Source organism: Saccostrea echinata, unplaced genomic scaffold (genome assembly GCF_033153115.1).
Source record: "Saccostrea echinata isolate AGI-Se365-2 ecotype Australia unplaced genomic scaffold, CSIRO_AGI_Sech_v1 ptg000040l, whole genome shotgun sequence".
In the NCBI taxonomy this organism is placed as follows: domain Eukaryota; kingdom Metazoa; phylum Mollusca; class Bivalvia; order Ostreida; family Ostreidae; genus Saccostrea; species Saccostrea echinata.
The window spans coordinates 1027422-1048926 of record NW_026889789.1 but is presented as its reverse complement, the minus strand read 5'-3'; the positions used below and the strand labels follow the sequence as shown (position 1 = coordinate 1048926).

The 21505-nt window shown below is 32.1% G+C and overlaps 1 protein-coding gene across 1 annotated transcript in view; it reads right to left on the bottom strand.

Moving 5' to 3' along the window:
* Positions 1-2557: 2557 nt before the first annotated feature.
* LOC133200434 (uncharacterized) overlaps positions 2558-21505 on the bottom strand; it is a 37889-nt gene continuing 18941 nt past the window's right edge. The window contains exons 6-8 of the mRNA XM_061336234.1: positions 12473-12616; positions 6747-6794; positions 2558-5098 (exon numbers count right to left, since the gene is read on the bottom strand). Coding sequence (XP_061192218.1) covers positions 6761-6794; positions 12473-12616 — 178 coding nt within the window. The 3' untranslated portion in view covers positions 2558-5098; positions 6747-6760. The remainder of the gene's footprint in view (positions 5099-6746; positions 6795-12472; positions 12617-21505) is intronic.

The following is a 21505-nucleotide window of genomic DNA, read 5'->3' as shown; positions in this document are numbered from 1 at the left end:
GGCGAATGATAAATTCCTATATTGTATCTACAAGTACAGAAAAGATAATTATTAGACTTACTTTCACATTTTTCAGTTTTGATGTTCCACTTGTAATTTGAACAACAGCCCCTGTAAACATATTATATATATATATATATATATATATATATATATATATATATATATATATATATATATATATATATATATATATATATATATATATATATATATATATATATATATATATATATATATATATATATAAATGTCTAAATGTCTACTATTTAACGTCAGCAAGTTAAACACTTAAAAACACTTAATATTTATATTTTTGATTATGAATTTTAAACAAAATTATGAATATAGATTTTTTTTAAACAGATGAACTTAAAACATAAAGCATACTTACTTTTCACATCTTGGTATTTCTGTTGACCATGAACAAAGAATGGTAAATGTAATATTAATAAATATTTTTATGATGGACATTGACTTAAGCTTCATCGAGTCTAATACTGTTTACACCAATACATGCTTTTATCAAACAGCGAGATATATATATATTTTTAATTGCCTGATTTCCTGATTTAGATTTCCTTTTCCGCTTGTGCAATGGGAAACATAATTGATGACCCAAAATTTAATACTATGTACACATGATAATCGAGCAGCAATGTCTCTCAGTGTGATGATAGACTAGATAATTTAAATATCCAGAGCCATCTGTAGTACTGAAAAGTAAAACTAAAAATAAATTGTGTCTTATTGTTAGTTAACAATGTCAAGTCTGTGGTGATTGATAGTATACAATAACTGTGATATATTTCAATAATATACCTGCACTGTATGTATTCTATGCTCTCTCTCTCTCTTTCTCTCTCTTGGCCATAAATAAAAAAAAATTAAACCTTAAATGTATCCCCAGCATCTTGTTCAGGAATATTTCCAAAAAAAGAAAGTAAGTCAATCTCATATACTTAGTATATTTTCAAATACATGCGTTTTTCAACTAGAAAAATCCGAATAACCAAGCATAAGTATCCCTAACAAAAAATACTATACTTAACTATAGTTTACTATAGTTAACTATAGCTTACCATAGTTAACTTTAGTTAACTATAGTGATAACTTTGACACTATGAAAACTTTGATTTACTATAGTGATAACTTTGACACTTTGATTTACTATAGTGATAACTTCGACACTTTGATTTACTAAAGTGATAACTATGAAAACTTTGATTTACTATAGTGATCACTATGAAAACTTTGATTTACTATGGTGAAAACTTTGATTTACTATAGTGATAACTTTGAAAACTTTGATTTACTATAGTGATAACTATGACACTATAGTGATCACTTTGAAAACTTTGATTTATCATAGTGATCACTTTGATTCACTATAGTTAACTATAGTTAACTATAGTAAACTATAGTTAACTATAGTATTTTTTTGTTAGGGATATGCGAGCTGTTCCTGCACTGCTAGGAAGCAGGTTCCACAGGTCGAGAGTTCAATCACGGGTTGGGCGGGAGTGAGTATCCTTGTAAAGTGAATTTCTTTGAACTTTAAATTTAACACCTTCAGGGGACATTAAAGGACTGAGGAAATTCTGCTTGGTCATACACACAATCTAACTTTCATCCATATTTTTGCAATTATTGGTGTCAGTTTAGTATAGTATCAGGAAACTCTTAAGCTTTGAAACTGGAAAACGGTACTTGATTTATAGTGTCATTGAAAGATTTAAAACTGTACACATTTATATTCCTGATATTTTACGGTGGCGGTACTGTGGTGTTGTGGAGCAAAGGGATGCGACTGTGGCGGGGCCGCCACCTTAAACGGCCGATGGAGAACTCTGTAATTTTGCCGATCTCTTTGTTGTAAGGGGTTATACTGGCGTTACCACAGTAAACATGAAGTTTGACCACCTTTATTAGACTAGGGCCTACCTCTATCATAGATGATTCTTCCTTATTAGCCATTTTTCCATTTAAGAGTGATAAATTCATACATAAGAAAATAAGATTGTCCAAAGTTTGAATTGATTTCTCCTACGTAAGTAAGTAGTTTTTTTGTTGATATTTGAGAGAAAATCTATATTGTACGTTTCATTATAACCTTAGACCCTAGAAATAACTAGAAATGGACCCTGCAACACCTAACAATTACATACCAATGGTATTTTCTGTTTCATGTGAAGTTCGCAAAGATACATCAAACATGTTTCCACAAGACCAAATTCTGTTATTAGCTTTCATGTTTTACAGCTGCTGTACTTTATCTGGCTGGGTCAACATTAATATGTACTTTATTAAGAATAATACGATTGATTGATTGATTGTTATTCTTTCACACTGAGTCGGCAATATCCCAGCCATATTTCGGCAGAAGAATAATACAGAAAATACACAGCTGATAGAATAATTACGGAAAATACACAACTGATAGAGAACACAAGGTTTGTTTAAAAAACAAAATACACCTCATTTTCTTACGTACAATATAAATTTAAACGCAGCAAATCTGAGCACATATTCCACTTGAATAAGAAGTTAATACAAGTTAGAATTCATCTATATCTATTGTCATGAAGGCTGTTCTTTTTTCTCAGCTCTATCGAATGAAGATGCACAACGACAACTGACATAAATGTACAATAATTAGGAACAATAAGCATTTTTTAAGCTATAATTGAAGGATATTATAAATTTACACGAAACATAAATTATTCTAGTTTCACAACACACAGAGATTCAAAAATTGCACCATTTTTCTACACATTTGCTATATTTAATGTACTTGTTCAATGAAAGGTATTAACAGATTACTTAAACTTACATCATCAAGAGATTTTAAAGTTGTATAATTTCCTTCACTTATATAAGTGCATGTACAAGGGGCCCAAGGGTATGATACAATGAGTATGATACAACAATGCAAAGGGACTCTAGAATGACAATTTCATAATTACATAATAAAGTATAATAAATTGATAAAAGAAGATATATATAAGTAAGAGAAATAACCTGGGATCATTTAAATACGTAATCTAGTAACAGAAGTATATATAGTGTTGACTATACTCTCATTTGTAATCATAACAAAATACAATAACATTTGAGCATGAAACACAACATACACTTAAAGGTGCTTGGACACAGATTTGAAGTTAATATTTTCTCAAATTTCATGACTTATATGTACATTGCTAGAGCATTTCATACTAAAATATAATAAAAATCTTATTTCATATCAAAGTTATTAAAACTTTGAATTTCTGGACGCGTTGGATTGACACATCCTTGTGCTTTCACATATTTTAATTTTATTCTTAATACTTAAGAAAAGTGGCAACTTTGTTGTGTATTAATGAAAAATATTAAAACTATAACCCAGAAAATTCAGAGTAGAAATGTTCAAAAGCAAAACCCATTCGCAGTATTGTAAGTCCGTGCTCAGTGGTGTGTGCAGAGTTTAACAATTGAACACACCCGGTGAATCGTAAACATTAACAATAACAGAGCTCGTGCCCAGTTTACAAAAACAGTTCACGTTTCACGGGTGTGTTCAATTTGTTAAACTCTGTACACATCACAGAGCAAGGACTGACAATACTGATGAGTTGGTTTTGCTTTCGAACATTTCTACTATGAATTTTCTGGATTACACATATGATAAATAGGGTTAACCCCTAACACCAGAATCCCTTACTCTGGACCCGTGAATTTCACGATTTTGAAAGAAGCACCCTTAATCATCAGGACCATTACTTAGTTTATCTGCTTAATACCAAGAGTTTTAAGATTTTCTAGAGTCTAGAAGAATTTCAGAGAATTAATGCATTTTCTCTATTAGCTACAAATCAGTAGCTGGTCGGAAAATATTAGGATGGACAACAGGGAGCTACAATGCCACTTATTTAAACAGGTGTACATTTACTGCACACAAAAAGTAGACTGACCGTTTCTCGATGTATTTCTATGTATATTTAAACTAAAATATAACTAAATGTCCGTTGCTAACATATTATTTTACCAATTCCAAAACAAAATATTCCCCATTACCATTGTTAATAGCTCTCCTGAGTGTGATATTGTGAGTTTTGAAAAATTTCGCCTACATTAGTTCTGCCATTTTGCCTAGTATTTGGTATAACTGCTTCGTGCACAAGATATAGAGGTCTAATATTTTTTAATCGAGTTTTTTTGTGCAATTGAGATAACAATAAGAAGAAATAAATCCAGAATTGAGCGCACTTTTTTGTGCGCTATAAATCTAAAGCTCTTTTTTTCCTTTTGGTGGTACATGTACTGTAGCTCTCTGGTCATTTTTTTTCTTTCGGAAAGCTACAGATCTGCAGCTATTTCGCTACATGATCAACAGACATTTCCATGAATACAAGAGTCCCTGACCCAGGGTGCCATGAATTTAACAACTCTGGAAGAGACACCCTTGCTTATGTAGAGGAAGTGTAACCGATTGAGACACTATCATTATATGATAAATAGCTCCCACCTTAAAAGTCTTACCTTGGTTTCAAGAATTTCAGTTTTGATACCTATTATATTCATGCCAACAGTTTGATCATCTGATGTCAAGGAATAAATACGTTTTTGGTAGATTGCATTGAATTTAATGGTTTTGGTACCATCCCTTGGGATAGAAGAGGGGAAAGGGGTTGGGGGGTTGGGGTTGGAACATTTTTGCATTCCTTCGCACCAAAAAACTGGGTACCAAAATTGGAGGATCAGTAGTTCCAGATAAAAAGCTGATATGTTCACATGTTAACGCATGGTGCTCAAAAGGACGACAACGCACAAAAATACATAACAAAAGACCCACATAAAAATTATCAGTATGACTTTTATCTTTTATAACTTTTATCTTTTTTAAAGTTTGTAAGATAACAAAATGATATCCTCATACTTTTGAAGTACACAGTACCTTCCAGGAGAAATATATGCATCTTTAATACATTGATTAATTGATGCAATCAAGTCATTTTAAAAATTTGTATTTCTTTTGTGAATCTCCGTTGTTTTTCAAACACCATAAGTATCCTTGCACAAAATTCTTTAAGTTGTTCATCAGCATGTCTTCTTTCTGTAAAAGAAACACAGGCATAGATACATTATCAATTCCAGTTTGATCCAGGTGTGAATTGACATGCCTAGAAACCTTAACCTGTTCAATGGTGGTCAATTCGATTTTTAAAGAATGAATTCATTTTCACTATATGACTGGTAGAGCCCCATCCTTTATCCAGAACCCCTCACCCTGTAACAGTGAATTTTACAATTTTGGTATACGGCTCAATGCTCATTATACATGTATTCATCATAACAGTTTGACTGCTTGATTTCCAGGACTAAAAGGCTGTCTAAGACTTGGACATGTATCACCAGAAAATACATATTCAATGCTTATTCGACACAATAGCACCTATATCTCTTTGAACAATAGTTTATGCCGATATTTAAATAGGTAGATATAAGGCTTTATAAAACTTTTATTTTTAATGTGGGCATAGAATTGAACGATTTTAAATAATTTTCAATACTTATTCATAAATATCGAAAACAATCGGAAATGATTTTCCAATGTTAAATACTTTTTTTCTCTATTTTTAAAACTCGGCATTCGTACTGAAATTCGTAGAAGCCCATAATGCATTGCAACTCTTTTAACTATTTGGTCAGTCGGTAAAGTAGACAGGTAGCTTATTTAAGGAGAGATTCTTGTCTGGTTTCTGTCTAGATGAAATATTCAAAGTATATTTGCTTATATGTCTTATATATTTAGATGTAAGGGATTTAAAAGATCATATTTTTTCCCTCATCACAATTGTACAACTTTCAATAGAAAAGGTAAACTGAGTTTGAAATCTAGCAGTGACTATATATTTGGCGGAATGGCGGCGTATGAAAATATCTCCTTTTCAAAATTACCATAGAACAATAAATTTAGGTAAAATTTTTAAACAATCTAAGACATATAGATGATTTAAAATGAAATTAAAATTAATAATATTGGACTAAAGTATTAAAATATATCAAATAAATATGATTTTCTTAACAAACTACAATTTTGTAAGCTTTTAAAAGCTTCCAAACTAAGTACAGATTTGAGCAGAAAATCCATAAAAAGTTTTTTTCTCTCTTAGTAAACGGTAAATACTTTTAATTTTTGTATCACTTTGTATCTTTATATGACTACGTTACCATATGTGAAAATAAGAAAAATTTAAATATACGAAGCATATAAAATTAACTAATATATCCTAAAATCTGGGGAAAATAAAGAAAATTCGCTTATTCGGATTAGCCAACATCTATTTTAGTTAAATTATTTATGTCAATTTGGTAGTATCATCTAATAGACCCTTTATAGTTATATTATTTTATGCAAAAAGAAAACCATTTAATCTTTTGAAATAGAAGTAGGCATGGTATGATTGGCAACAGTATTTTTTTATTCTTAAGGTCAAGGAAAAAGATAATGACCTTGACCTGATCTTGGTTTAAAATAAAATGGTCAAATTTAATCTAATTGATACCATCACTGAATGATAATGTCTTCTTGAATCTATGAAAGTTTCATTTTATTTATTTTTAAATACAGGAAATATGAGAAGAACCCCTCCTTAACATGCAAAACTTAATGCTGATGTCAGAAAATCTAGTGGTCTTGAACTGCTTAAACTTAATTAATTATTCATGCTAACTAATATAATTCAGATGAACACACTTACCTGAATTTTCAATTTTATGCAAGGGTTTCTTTTTCTTTTCTACTGTGTCTGAAAAAGGTGTTAAAAAAGGCCCATTGGCCACAACGCTCACAAAAGTTACTTAAGTCTTGCTGTTCGTCGTCAGATTTCTTTTATATATTCCCATGTAAAAAATTTATCCATTGTTGTTGCCCTACCTCAGAGTACAGGTCAAAACTTGAACAATTTAGAATTTACACTTCATCTGGAAGCTTTCAGCTAAGTTTCCTCTTTTCATGTCTTTGCTGTTCTTGAGAAGATTTTTAATGTTTTTTCTTTAATATATTTATTTCAATGTTAAACTTTGATTTTTCGATAATAGTCCCATCTTATCCCCGAGGATCATAATTTGAACAATTTACAATCTATCTACATGTATTTCTGGAAGCTTTCAAATAAGTTTCATCTTTCCTAGTCCCGAGGTTTCTTCAGATTTTTTTTTCAGATATTTCATTTATATTTCAATGTATATCTTTGATTATTTATTGTGGCCCCACCTTAATCCCAGGGGACATGGTTTGAACAATTTACACTTCCTCAGGAAGCTTCCACGGAGGTTTCAACTTTTCTGGTCCGTTGGTTCTTGAGAAGATTTTAAATAAAACATTGTGCTAATCAAATGTCCAGATCTTACGCCCCAGCGTCATTATTTGAACAATTTAGAATCTACACTTCCTCAGGAAGCTTACACACAAGTTTCACCTCTTCTAGCCAAATGATTCTTGATATGATTTTTAAAATATTTTTCTCATTTATATTTCTTATACATTTCAATAAAAACTCTCATCCCCTACTGTGGCCCTGTCCTAACCCAGGGGTCATGATTTGAAAAATTTAGAATCTGCACTTTCTCATGAAGCTTCTACTTAAAGTTTCACATTTTCTGGCCCAGTGGGTTTTGATGTCGCGCTGCTCACGCATCGCTAATCAAATAGAGCGCTGTGTGAATTAGTGCCATGTGTGAAAGATTTGTTTTATCACGTGATGTTTCTAATTTTAGCTTACTAGCTGACCAGGTATACGAGTGCGACCAGTGGACCAATGACAAACCGCTATTTGATAATTACATGTAATATGTATGTATTCTAACTTCGTGTACTATATTAGCGCTTATCCCCCCAAATGAAATATTTATTAGCTTCTACCTTTATGTGTGAGACGTAAGAGGTCCAACCCTACATGTAACGTTTGAAGTCACCGAGTTTCACGACGCGTTGATAATTATCTTTATTCTATCATAACACTGGGTACCTGGTAAGATTTATTTCTAATGATGTAAATACTTTTTAAATGAATTTCCATTATACGTAAAAGATTTTTATTGGCAGCGACGTGAATTTTCATGTTATATATTTTGTAACTTTGCTAAATGGACCATATATGTCTCTTGTTAATGTGTCTGTGTTGTGTTTTTTCATGTTTTCTAGGTTTTATTTGTTATCCTCATTAAAACTTCTGAAAACGAGAACTGAATCCAGCGTTATTTTCTTTAATGATGACTCTGTGACATTGGGAAGACTTAAAGTTTTCCTATACATTTCAATCTAAAACATTGATAACTTCTTGTGACCCCATCTTAGCCCCGGAGGTCATAATTTGAACAATTTATAACCAGCACTTCCTCGGAATGCTTACACATAAGTTTCAACTTTTGCGTCCCAGTCATTCTTGAAACTTTTAGTGACCCTATATATCCTATTTTGCCTTTTTTTATTATCTCCCCTTGGAAGCAAACTTGGTCCTTCATTTGAATCCCCTTTACCTACGGATGCTATGTGCCAACTTTGGTTAAAATTGGCCAAATGGTTCTTAAGAAGAAGTCGAAAATGTGAAAAGTTTACAGACGGATATACAATCATGTATAGGCGGACGCCGGACAACGAGTGATCAGAAATGTTCACTTGAGCTTTTAGCTCATGTGAGTTAAAAACTGTAGCATACAAGTCAAATTTGAAATTATTTTATTAAATCAGAAAATCTTAAATATCAAATACAGTAAAAGTAGATTTCGTTTAAATTGTGACCATCTATTTCGGCAGTATTTTGCCATATTATCTTAATTAAAAGTGAAAGTGACCTATTAATTATGTGCACCTTCTATCCAAGATGTGTCAGCTGACAAGGTCTGATTGTTCTAGACCTCATAGTACTAAAGTTATAAGCTGGGTATGAAAGAGCTAACGGACAAATGGAGAAAATATAGACAGAAATAAACGCCAAACAATAATACATCCCGTATAAAGACAAGCATACAACAAAGAGAGAAAATGTGATTTTTGTATGAACTATCATAAAAATTCTTGTATAATTCCGTTATTCAATTGACTTTTCCAGTTACATTATTTAGAGTGATTAACTATCATAGGTGAATAGCGAAAGTGAATAACTTCTTTCAGTAGAAATTAATAAATTGACAGAAGGGTACAGAATTTCAAAATCTGATAAAAACATGTTTTCTTATTTTAACTTTATATGCTTTGTTTTCCTTGTAGATGCCCAGGAGCAGAGAAGATTTGAAAATAAAATCCATTTTCACTATAGATTTAATAAAAAAACATCCTAATACCAGAGCCATTAACCCAGGTGCCAAGATATTCACAATTGTTGAAGAGGAACCTTGTTCCTCATAACCATGCACTAATTATGTTTCCTTAATAACAATGGACAGAGAAGAAGAATTTCAAAGAAATAATGCTTTTCTACTATATATTCAAGAGCCTCACCCTAACACCAAAACCCCTGAACCCCGGGGTTATGAATTTCAAACTTTTTGAAAAGGAATCCTTGCTCATCATGACCATGCAGTTAGTTTTTCTGTTAAATATCCAGGTGCAGTGAAGAAGATTTTCAAAAATGAAGGAAAAATAATAACGCATTACCACTAAATATTCAATAGACCCCCCCCCCCTCCCAACATAAACCCCTGACCCTAAGGACATAAATCTTAAAATTTTGGAAGAGGCATCCTTGCTCATTATAACTATATTCATGGTTTATCTACTAAATACCTAGGAGCAGAAAAGAAGATTTTCATGGAAATAATGCAATATCACTATATAATCAATAAAGCCCTGCAAAACCCCTCACCCCGAGGCCACAAATTTCATAATTTTGGAAGAGGCACACTTGATCATCATAACCATACAACTAGTTTATCTGCTTTATGTACAGAGGAGAGAAGATTTTCAAAGAACTAATGCATTTTCAGTATATGATCAATAGAGCCGCGCCCTAACACCAGAACCCCTGACCAAGGGTTCAAGATATTCACACTTTTTTCACACTTTTTGAAGAGGTGCCCTTGTTCATTATAAGTATAAACTTGGTTTAGCTGCCAAATAACTAGGAACAGGAAAGAAGATTTTCAAGGAAATGATGCATTTTTACTTTATAATCAATTAAGCCCCCCTCCTGCAGAACCCCTCATCCTGGGGCCACAAATTCACAATTTTAGAAGTACTCTTGATCATCATAACCATGCACCTAGTTTATCTGCTTTATATACGGGGGAGAGAAGATTTTCAAAGAATTAATGAATTTTCGCTATAAGATCAATAGAGACCCGCCCTTACACCAGAACATCTAACTCAGGGGCCAAGATATTCACAATTTTGAAAGAGGGGCCATTGCTCATCATAACTATAAATCTGGTTTATCTGCTAAATACCTAAGAGCAGAGAAGATTTTCAAAGAGACGATGCATTTTCACTACAAAATCAATAGAGCCGCCACCCCCCTCCCCGCAGAGGTGAAGATTAGGCCAAGGGGGGAGCAAACATGCTTTGGATAAGGTTTGGATAATGCTTTTGACAGGTAGACTAACGACGGACATACCGAACACTTTAAAGCTATAAAAAAAAAAAAAAAAAAAAAAAAAAAAAAAAAAATACGAGACTGATTGTGGATAAACATGATATATGTTATTTACGTTCAAATTAAAATTTTCACCGATTTTGAACTTGAATAACCTCATGTTTCTATAGTTATATTGACTTTAAACTGTGCCTGTTATTTAAATGCGGGGTCGGTTAATTAATTGGTTATTGTTTTACATTTCTAATATCTTTGAAACGTGATTGATTTAAATTGTGTAAATCAAAGGAATGTCCTTCCTTTACATAAAATAATAAAACAAATATAAAGATTTTTTTTTATTATTTTATTAGTCTGAATTTACAAAAAATACACCATATGTGACTTTAAGGCATTGGCAGAACAGGCTCTAATTTATATCAAGCAACAGATTTTCTGCTTTTTAAATGGTTCCTGACTCAGTGTACTTACTTAAGTACACTGGGTCAATGTAAAGATACATAATAAAGAAATCATTAAAATGGAAATCAAACAGTCTTAAAGAATGGGTTGAATTTAAAATGTAACAAAATGAACACTGAAACTGAAGAAGCTTCCAACCACAATATTACTCAAAGCTACTTATAATAAGAATATGTATGACCTGAATATTAGATTTATAAATGATCTTATAGATGATAATGGTTTCTTTTACAGTTATGAGGGTTATTGTGATATATATATCCAAATGTAAAGCTCAACGTCGTAGAATTTGCAGGTATAATACATGCTGTAAAAGCATGGATGAAAGCAATGAACATTAATGATACTATTGCAAAATTACCAAACCCAGTAATTTTGTCTAGCACTCATATTCTTTTAAAGTGTAAGAAAGCGAAACAGTTTTATGAAATAATCAATGTTAATGATGTTGAACTCACTGGGAAAACAAGATGGAATGATATTTTTGATTTGGGGTAAATTGAATGGAATGAATTTTTAAACTTCCTTTTAAAATTACAAAAAATAGTAAACTTCACTGGTTTCAATATAGAATTTTAAATAAAATTCTTGGTACAAACTCCTATCTATATAAAATTAGGAAAAGAGATGATAAATTATGTTCTTTTTGCAATGTGGAAGAAGAAACAATAATACATGTTCTATGGGAATGTGATAATGTACAAACTTTTCTTAACAGTTTTGAAGTATATTGTGAGCAAAAGATAGGGCTGCAACTTTCATCCACAAAGCAAAGTTTTATTTTGGGGTTTCTAGGAAAAAACAAAGATATTCATAAGTTGTTGGCCTTGTGGATAAAATACTATATTTATACAATGAGATGTTAATGAAAAAAATTAGATGTCAGACTTGCAACTTCACATATTAAACTTTTTTATGAAACTCAGAAATATTTATCATACAAAAATGGAGACAAAGAGGCATTTGATACCAACTGGAATCAATGGAATCAATTGTTTTATAAATCTGTTATATAAGAATCAGTCTTATTCATGTATTAAATGAAAATTGAAATACATGATAACATGCCAACTCTCTCCCCCCCCCCCCCCCTCTCTCTCTCTTAAAAATCACAGTCTGAAAAATGTTAAACTTTGTATTATATCATATTTTTCTCTCTCCCTCCCCTCTCTCTTTATATTATATTATATTATGATATAACAGATTGTGTATTAAATAAAGAATTAAAAAAAAATATAACTCAAATTATAACTAGAACATTAACCATTGGACAGGAGGTGGCCTACATAGAAGTAGCAGTATTATTTTAATCAATTCTTGCACTACATTTTTAGTCTTTTGAAAATTCATCAAATGGGTAGCTATTGAGACTATTTAATTTTGCTGGTACAAAATTGTTTGAATAAGATGACAAATAAAAATATGAATATTACCTGCAAACAGAAGTATACTGTCCTTTACGTCTTCTAACTGCAACAATTACTGCAAGAGTTCCGATCAAAATCACCAGACCAACAACGATTCCAATTATACATCCATCACCACAACTGTTATATTGCATATATTCTATTTCCATCCTATATTTAAAGATAAAAAGCAAGCAAGATCATAGGTACCCTTTGTATAAATCTACATTATATGCACCTGTTCATCATCAGTGAAAAATTAAAATGTGCAAAAGTGAGATGTTCATAATTAACTGTCATTGATGATAAGCATCAACTCATATCACATGCTTGATAACTGAGAGCTCTAAAGACCGTTGATACAACCCTTTGTTTTACATATAAATAATGACTAAGAAATATTGTAAGAAAAGAACATGTTTTGAAGTATTGTTGTTTCTTTTAATTATGCAAACACGCGCACACCCAACTCGCGAAATCTTCAACTTGATGAAGGCGGCCAGATAGTGGACGAAAAAGAAGACACAAAATACGTCCTTCTACCTAACTAAAGCATGTGCTTTCGTACACTTTTCGTTTCGTCCAAACCGTATAACGTTCGTGTAAAACCTGCAGTGTTCTATGCACAACGTGTAGCTTTTAACGCAAACTGTGCAGCGTTTCTTGTAGGCCTCTAAGCATATCATACAAATCTTGTAGTGAGTATTGAAAGAACATGAGAGAAACGTGCGAATTTCAAGCAAGAACACCTGATAAACATGCGACGTTCGTGCACGAATCATGTGAGAAACGTGTACGATTGATTTGGAAGTCATTTCATTTTAAATATAGTACTGATATGTTAAAATATAAAATTGGGTTTTTGTTACCAGATATATGATACTTGTTGTATTATAAAAGGGGAAATTACAAGAGGCCCATGGACCACACCTTTCACCTAAGTAAATGAGGCCCTTTTGTTCTTCATCAATTTGTTTAATTTGGCCCAGTGGTTCTTGAGGATAAAATGAAATGTGAAAAGTATGAGGACAACAACAAAAATGTCAACAGTAACGCCTGACAACAGATATATTCTGATCAGAAAAACCCTCTTGATCCTTCAGCTCAGAAGAATTGAGAAAAACCCTGTGAAAAACCCAATTCAAAGAATTGTGGTCCCCTGATTTAGGGGTCTTTGTTTTCGGGATGCAATTATTTATGGCATACTATACTGAATCGTCTTGTCTGTATGTACTGTCTTATTTGTCCATCATTATAAAAAAAGATTTAAAATTTCAAGTTTTTAAATTTAAAAGTCAAGATTTAATTTTCTTTAAACTACATCAAACTTCGAAATCAAAGCCATGAGGTCCAATATCATAGACATACTACAGGTCTTGTCACAAGTTATGCACATGTGACGTCTTGTCTCATCTGGAGCAAAAAATACTGCAAAAGTTTAAATTAAAAAAAGAAAATTAGATCAAAGTTCCAGAATGTTAAAAAGTTGTAAAAAGTTTTGCAGGTTAAATTCTAAGGGCATGAGGTCAAAAACTGTAGTTAACTTGAGCTGACCATGACAAATCCATTACACCAAAAGGGAAAGAAGACAGGCATTCTACTTTTAGAAGAGCAAAATGTACATGTATACTATCCAAACCTTTTTACAAGTTCGGCAGTGCATTACATTTTTGCCATTATTTGAGGTACTAGATCCAAATAATCTTTTTATGTCTCATTAAGGTTAGTTTTAGTTTTTGGGAGGGAGAAAACTGCCCCAAAATTAAACTGCGTAATGACATCAATAGTTACATAAAAAGTGCATATTGTACATGTTTTTATCTTATTGGCAATTGAAAGTTTGATGAACTTCCTATGAATAATAAAAAAAAATATGTAAATTATTTACAGTGTAATAAATACAAGTTCTTGAAATTAAATTTGAATTATCATTCATCATGTGTAGTTTTGAAGGGATGGGATGCATGTTTATGAATAAAGTTGCAAAGTTGTTAAGTTTTGTATTTTATTTTTGAAAAAGTAATGGTAATGGTAATGCATTACTTTGCTAAAGTAATGGTTATGTAATACATTACTTTAAGAAATTGCAGTAATGTTAATCTAATGCCCTAATTCTTGAAGTAATTGGTAATGTAATGCATTTATTTACAATGTAATTCGCCCCAAGCCTGATGCGAACACAAGACAGGACACAAAAAGACAATTACAATATGCCATAAATAATGGCACTTAATCCATTAAGACACAAAGCAGGGGATAATAATTCTTAATAATTATTGTTAATATTCGGAAGTTTTATTGACTACAGACAATAAGGGCTTCTAACAACTAAATTGTGACAAACAAAATGACTGAAGCTTTTCCTTCGTCAACTTCCCCTATTGATTTAGCATTATCCCGCTATCACCTATTGATTTAGCATTATCCCGCTATCACCTGCATATAGGGTCTACAGCTCCCGCCTTATTCAATACTCAAGAGTAGGATCAATTTTAAAGCAGGCAGGCTACAGATAGATAAGTTGATGTTACTATATATATATATATATATATATATATATATATATATATATATATATATATATATATATATATATATATATATATATATATATATACATCAAATATATATATATATATATATATATATATATATATATATATATATATATATATATATATATATATATATATATATATATATATATATATATATATATATATGATGTTACTATATATATATATATATATATATATATATATATATATATATATATATATATATATATATATATATATATATATATATATATATATATATATATATATATATACACATACATATTAGGGATGGCAATTTGTAATCGGTTAACAGGTTACTCGGCCGGAATTTATGCCCTCTTCACAGATTTGTTTTGTTTATAGATTTTTCTGAGGTCAATTACTGTTCATTATCTTCACCTTTTTCATTCAAATGAAAATCAAATCCTTTCTCATTCCAAAGATCTGACAATATTATTTTTTTAAAGTAAAACTTCAAGGTCATGCATGGGATCTACAATCATAATACGCTTGGAAAGGACTTGTCACTGGTAATGCACATATGAACACCCGATCTTCTTTCATTCAAAAATTATCACAAATTTTAAAATTTTTTGAAAAGTATGTCAAACTTCAAGGACAAGGGGTAACAAGAGGCCCATAGGCCACAACGCTCACCTGATTTACTTTGGCCCTGTTCTTCTCCAGATTTTCCCCTTGTAATAATATCTAATGTGGCCCTGCCCTACCCCCGGGGGATCATGATTTTAACAATTTAGAATCTACACAACCCCAGGATGCTTCCACATAAGTTTTAGCTATTCTGGCCCAGTGGTTCTTGAGAAGAAGATTTTTATAGATTTTTTATATATATTTCAGTGTATAACTTGAATTCCCGATTGTGGCCCCGCCCTACCCCCGGGGGTTATGATTTTAACAATTTAGAATCTACACTACCCAAGGATGCTTCCACATAAGTTTTAGCTATTCCAGCCCAGTGGTTCTTCTTCAGATTTTTAAAGATTTTTTCTATATATTTCAATATAAAACTTGAATTCCGCCCTACCCCCAGGGGTCATGATTTTAACAATTTGGAATCTACACTACCCAAGGATGCTTCCATAAAAGTTTCAGCATTTCTGGCCCAGTGGTTCTTAAGAAGATTTTTAAAGATTTTTTTCTATATATTTCAATGTAAAAATTGGATTCCCTATTGTGACCCAGCCCTACCCCCGGAGGTCATGATTTTAACAATTTAGAATTTACACTACCCAAGGATGCTTCCATACAAGTTTCCGCATTTCTGGCCCAGTGGTTCTTGAGAAGAAGATTTTTTAATGACCCCACCCTAATTTTGTCTTTTCTGGATTATCTCCCCTTGTAAGGGGGCTTTGCCCTTCGTTTTAACAATTTAAACTCTCCTTCACCCAAGGATGCTTTGTACCAAGTTTGGTTAAAATTGGCCCAGTGGTTTTTGAGAAGAAGTTGAAAATGTGAAAAGTTTACAGACGGACGGACGGACGGAGGGACGGACAGACAGACGGACAGACGGACAAAAGGTGATCAGAAAAGCTCACTTGAGCTTTCAGCTCAGGTGAGCTAAAAATCATAGTATATATGGGAGGATCTTGTAACAGGTGATGTAAATTCGATTTACGAAAGCCTTACCTTTTCTTATTCAAAAGTAATGACAAAGGTTAAAGTTTTTGAGACAGATTGTTAAGTATATGAGATTTAATGTCGCCTCACTTTCGCGAAATAGAGTAACAAAATATGTGAAACGTACTTTATTGTATTACAGCAATTTCTAAGGTTTTTAGATTAATACACCATAGATACATCTTAAGAAATGCGCTTCTTTTTCAATGTAAGAGCAATATTATAATACAAGATGTATTTCAAACGAAAATTCAGGCGCACATACCTTTTATGATGTACTAATTACGAAACAGTCTATATTTACTAATAAAACTGATTGATTAATTATTGTTAAACGAATACTACCTGATTTTAGAGTTGCTTAAATGAGAAAAGAGATATTGTTTCAATTTATTTTTTTTCAAATACCCCCCCCCCCCCCCCCCCGCTGTGTTGTTCAGAAAAGGTGCTAAGTCACTAAACATATTTTATTTATCTAAGAGGTGTTCACATATGTGTAAACACTTAAAGTTAAAATTTATTTGTTCATTACACTAAGGCACAGCCTTATAAAACATCAATACTAATTATTATATTGTTTTTATTGGATTGAAATATAAATTGCAATGCTTTGTCATCTTCGTGATACATGACACTATGCAACTTATTTGTTGGAAAAACATAGCTAATCAGACATTACAGAGCTCACCTCGACGAAAGTTGTCTTTAAGTAAGGCAAAGTCCCAAACTAATAATATAGAAGTGTGCATCCCTAGATGCAACATCTGTGCAATTTTGGTCAGATAGAGCTTACAGTTACTTGGGAATGGACTTATCTAAAAACTTTAAAGCAACTGTTCGTAACGAACCAAATCATGGTAACTAATATATTACAAATTTACGAAAGAATTTACATACAGAAAGGTTAATTTCAAAAAATAACGATATGTCCTACCAATGAAGATAAAATATAAATGCAAAGCCACAATATTACAACCGATGCAAAAGAGATTGCTACGGAAGCTCTGGAGGGACATTGACTTACTTCTTAGGTGTTTTGACTTAGTTCTTATGACTAAATTGTTAGTTATTGTTATTTTACAATTGTTATCACACATTTACTTTACCCAAAGCGTGGCGTATAAGATGGAGGCTAAATGTATATGTAATCTTAGAAAAGAAGAATGGATATTTTGATTTGGATTTATTATTAATGACAAGATAAAGTAGCAATGATGTTCATGTGTTCAATCAAAAAGCACACTGGAAGTTAAATGTAATATTTAAGTTATAACTGTTAAGTACCAAGAAATAACAAATGAGAATGAACAAATAAGAATTAAGTTATAACAGCTAAGTTACAAGATATAACAGATAAGAATTAAGTAATCACAATTTTACTGAACGTTCAAATACAATTATAATCAATCAAAAATCAAAGCTACATCTAAATTAGGACTAAATATATAATTTTAATAATAAATTTAAGCCAACTACATGTGTTCCATAGCTACGTTACACTTGGTATTAACTAGCAACAAAAAGCCATAACAAATAAGCTTTAACAAATAAGTAATAACAAGTAAGTCAGTGTCCCTCCAGGGCTTCCGTATTTACTTCTTCCTTTAGCCAGGTACATGTAAAAACTTTTTCTCCCCGTTTAAACCGGCTTTAGACATTTTTTTTGTCTTTGCCTGTTTACTGAGATTGTTTCTACATCAGCAATCTCTTTTGCATCGGTTGTAATTGTGGCTTTGCATATATTTTATCTTCATCGGTAGGACACGTCGCCATTTTTTGAAGCATTGACCTTTCTATGCGTGAATTCGTCGTTTGTGATACATTAGTTACCACTACCACTATCAATAATTACATATATATGCATGTGCAATGTACATATTGTTGCAATATGTGGGTGTTCCAGAAGCAGGGAGAAGCAGGACGTCTCTCACTTTTTCTCCTATCTCTAAACACCCCCACTTCAGCAATTTCAGCAAAATGCAAGTGCTGATTACAGAAAGAAGTGCAATGTATTAAATCATTTCTGGTACAACGCAGGTGAGTTAAGGTTAGATATAGGCAATGTAATTAAAATGCCAAAGGACTATATCTATTATACAGACAGAGGTAAAATTTAATGTCTAATACATACTTGGTACCCACGACATGAGATAGCAAGTACACATTATGACGTCATATTATGACAGCATTGTTCTGTACTACACAAGATTATAATTATATCAACAAAAATGCTTCGGCACAAGGGCATGCCATATTTTATTTAACTGAAACAGGCCATATTTAGAAGCAAAATATTCCAAAGTTTGCTGGTATTGCTGCACAAATATCAGCAGCTCAGTTGTATAATTTCTATTTGTATTGTTTTAAGTTGAATAAGGGTAAAAATGTACAGTCCGGTATAAGTTTCCTCACATTCCGATCAAATGAGAAAATGCCTAGGATTTGTGCAGCAGTTTTATTAATCTATAGAATATTCCTCTCAGCATTATACAATTTTTACGTAAAAATAAATAGGGTAATCCCTTGCGCCGAAGCTGTTTTGTTGATGTGTTTTATTACCTCCAGTAGTAAGATCAGTGACGTCATAATATGACGTCATCATGTGTACTGACTATAACATATCGTGGGTACTAAGTATGCATAAGAAAATAAATTAACACTTTCTCTGAATACTAAATATATCTCTTATGCATTTTTATTAGCTCATTTGCATAGAAACGCCTATACCTAGTCTTAACTCACATGCGAAAGAATACACCTTTGTTATTTCTAAAGAAATGGGCATGTCATGGTGGACATTCCTCGACAGACTGAAGCGTTTCATTCAAAAAAAAAATTCATTTGATTGCACATCATTGTAGCAATGCACAATGCATTTAGGTTTTAAAAAAAAAGATTAAAAATTTGAATCTAGCAACAAAATTAGGGTATCCGACCCATAATAGCCTCATATTCAATGAAATTGAATGCATAATAGATATATATGAACTGAATACTCAGTATATATAGACATAGTTTCCCTGTTTTAGTATCGATATGTAAGAGCGGTATGTGTCCTAATCTATGTCATTTTCCTGTCCTTGAATCCTCTTTGCTTCTAATGGAATTGAAATAGAACTCGTAAATTTACTTACTTTGTCACTGGTCATTTGCAAAATTACTTTGTTAAAAAACAATCTAGCAACAAAATTAGGGTATCCGACCCATAATAGCCTCATATTCAATGAAATTGAATGCATAATAGATATATATGAACTGAATACTCAGTATATATAGACAAAGTTTCCCTGTTTTAGTATCGATATGTAAGAGCGGTATGTGTCCTAATCTATGTCATTTTCCTGTCCTTGAATCCTCTTTGCTTCTAATGGAATTGAAATAGAACTCGTAAATTTACTTACTTTGTCACTGGTCATTTGCAAAATTACTTTGTTAAAAAACAATCTGATTGTACACACAGGTACTCTGAAGTTGACATAAAAAGATGCTCGAGTTTCTGATTGACAATATCTATGTGGTTTTTGGAGACCAGGTCTTCCAACAATCTTTTGGAATTCCCATGGGTACCAATGGCGCCCCGTTATAAGCAAACCTATATTTGTATTCATATGAAGCAGAATTTGTTCAAAGTCTTTTACGTGAAAAGAAGACAACAATTGCTGTGGCCTTCAACTCGACTTTTAGATATATCGACGACGTATTGTCCATTAACAATGGTTATTCAAATCTTATGTCGACACGATATATCCCGGTGAGCTTGAGAATAAAAGATACCACAGAGTCTGACACATCTGTTTCATATTTAGATATATTGTTTGAAAAAGACATTAATGGTAATCTTACAACAAAGCTCCATGATAAACGTGATGAATTTAACTTTTCAATCGTCAACTTCTCTTACTTACGCAGCAATATGCAGTTCGTTATCTCCAAATATTTCATCAGTAAAAATCAATTCTTTAAAATATTCACATAGCCTCCGTAAAATTACCGCACCCGTAAACTTTGCGGAAACGACCTGCAGTCGAAAAATTCTTATTCACGACGTCTCCGTAAATACCGCACCCGCAAACTTGGCGTAAACGTTCCGTAAAATCGGCGGTAAATTCCGGGACGTCATGACTATCTGTAAACGTTGCCGAAAGGCAGAAAATAGAAATAAACCACAATTACATAATTTATCAAGAAATATTGTACAAACACTTAAAAGTAAGTCAACTGTATTAAAAGATACAAAAAGTCTTTTGTTTGCAATCGATTCCCACAAATTCCTTCAATAATCTACAGAAGGGAGTGGAGATGGTAAAATTCCCAAACCTTTGCCCATAGAAAGCAGTGACAGTGGTTAAATAACTTCAACATACTAGCATTTTGCAGTGCAGGAACATAACATCGTTTTTCAATGCAGGGGAGGGGAGCCAAAAAATAATTGAGAAGCAAAACAAAAAAGTTCCTGAATGAAACAAGCAAAGATGCGCAAGATTTCAACGGAAAACTTTAATAAGCCAGAAAACAAACATAAAACAAGCATATAAAACAAACAAACTAAAAACCTCTTAAACACGCACATGAACCCCTAAACTGCCCACAGTCTAAAAACCTATGGTCGGTTCCTCTCTCTTTACAAAATGTGGGGAGAGGGGACCTCAGGCATTTAAATTTCCATTCCACATTAAAACGTTTTGGGAAGGGAGGACTATCCTTTTGTGTTTGATGCTACGCTGCATTCCTTTTCCGTAGTTATGCTCAGCATTTCAACAGTTTCCTAATTTCAATTCTGACATTTATTTTTTTTACATTTCCGGATTTTTTTTTTTCTTGGGGCGTAGTTTACGGCAATTTAATATTGAACAACCAGCTG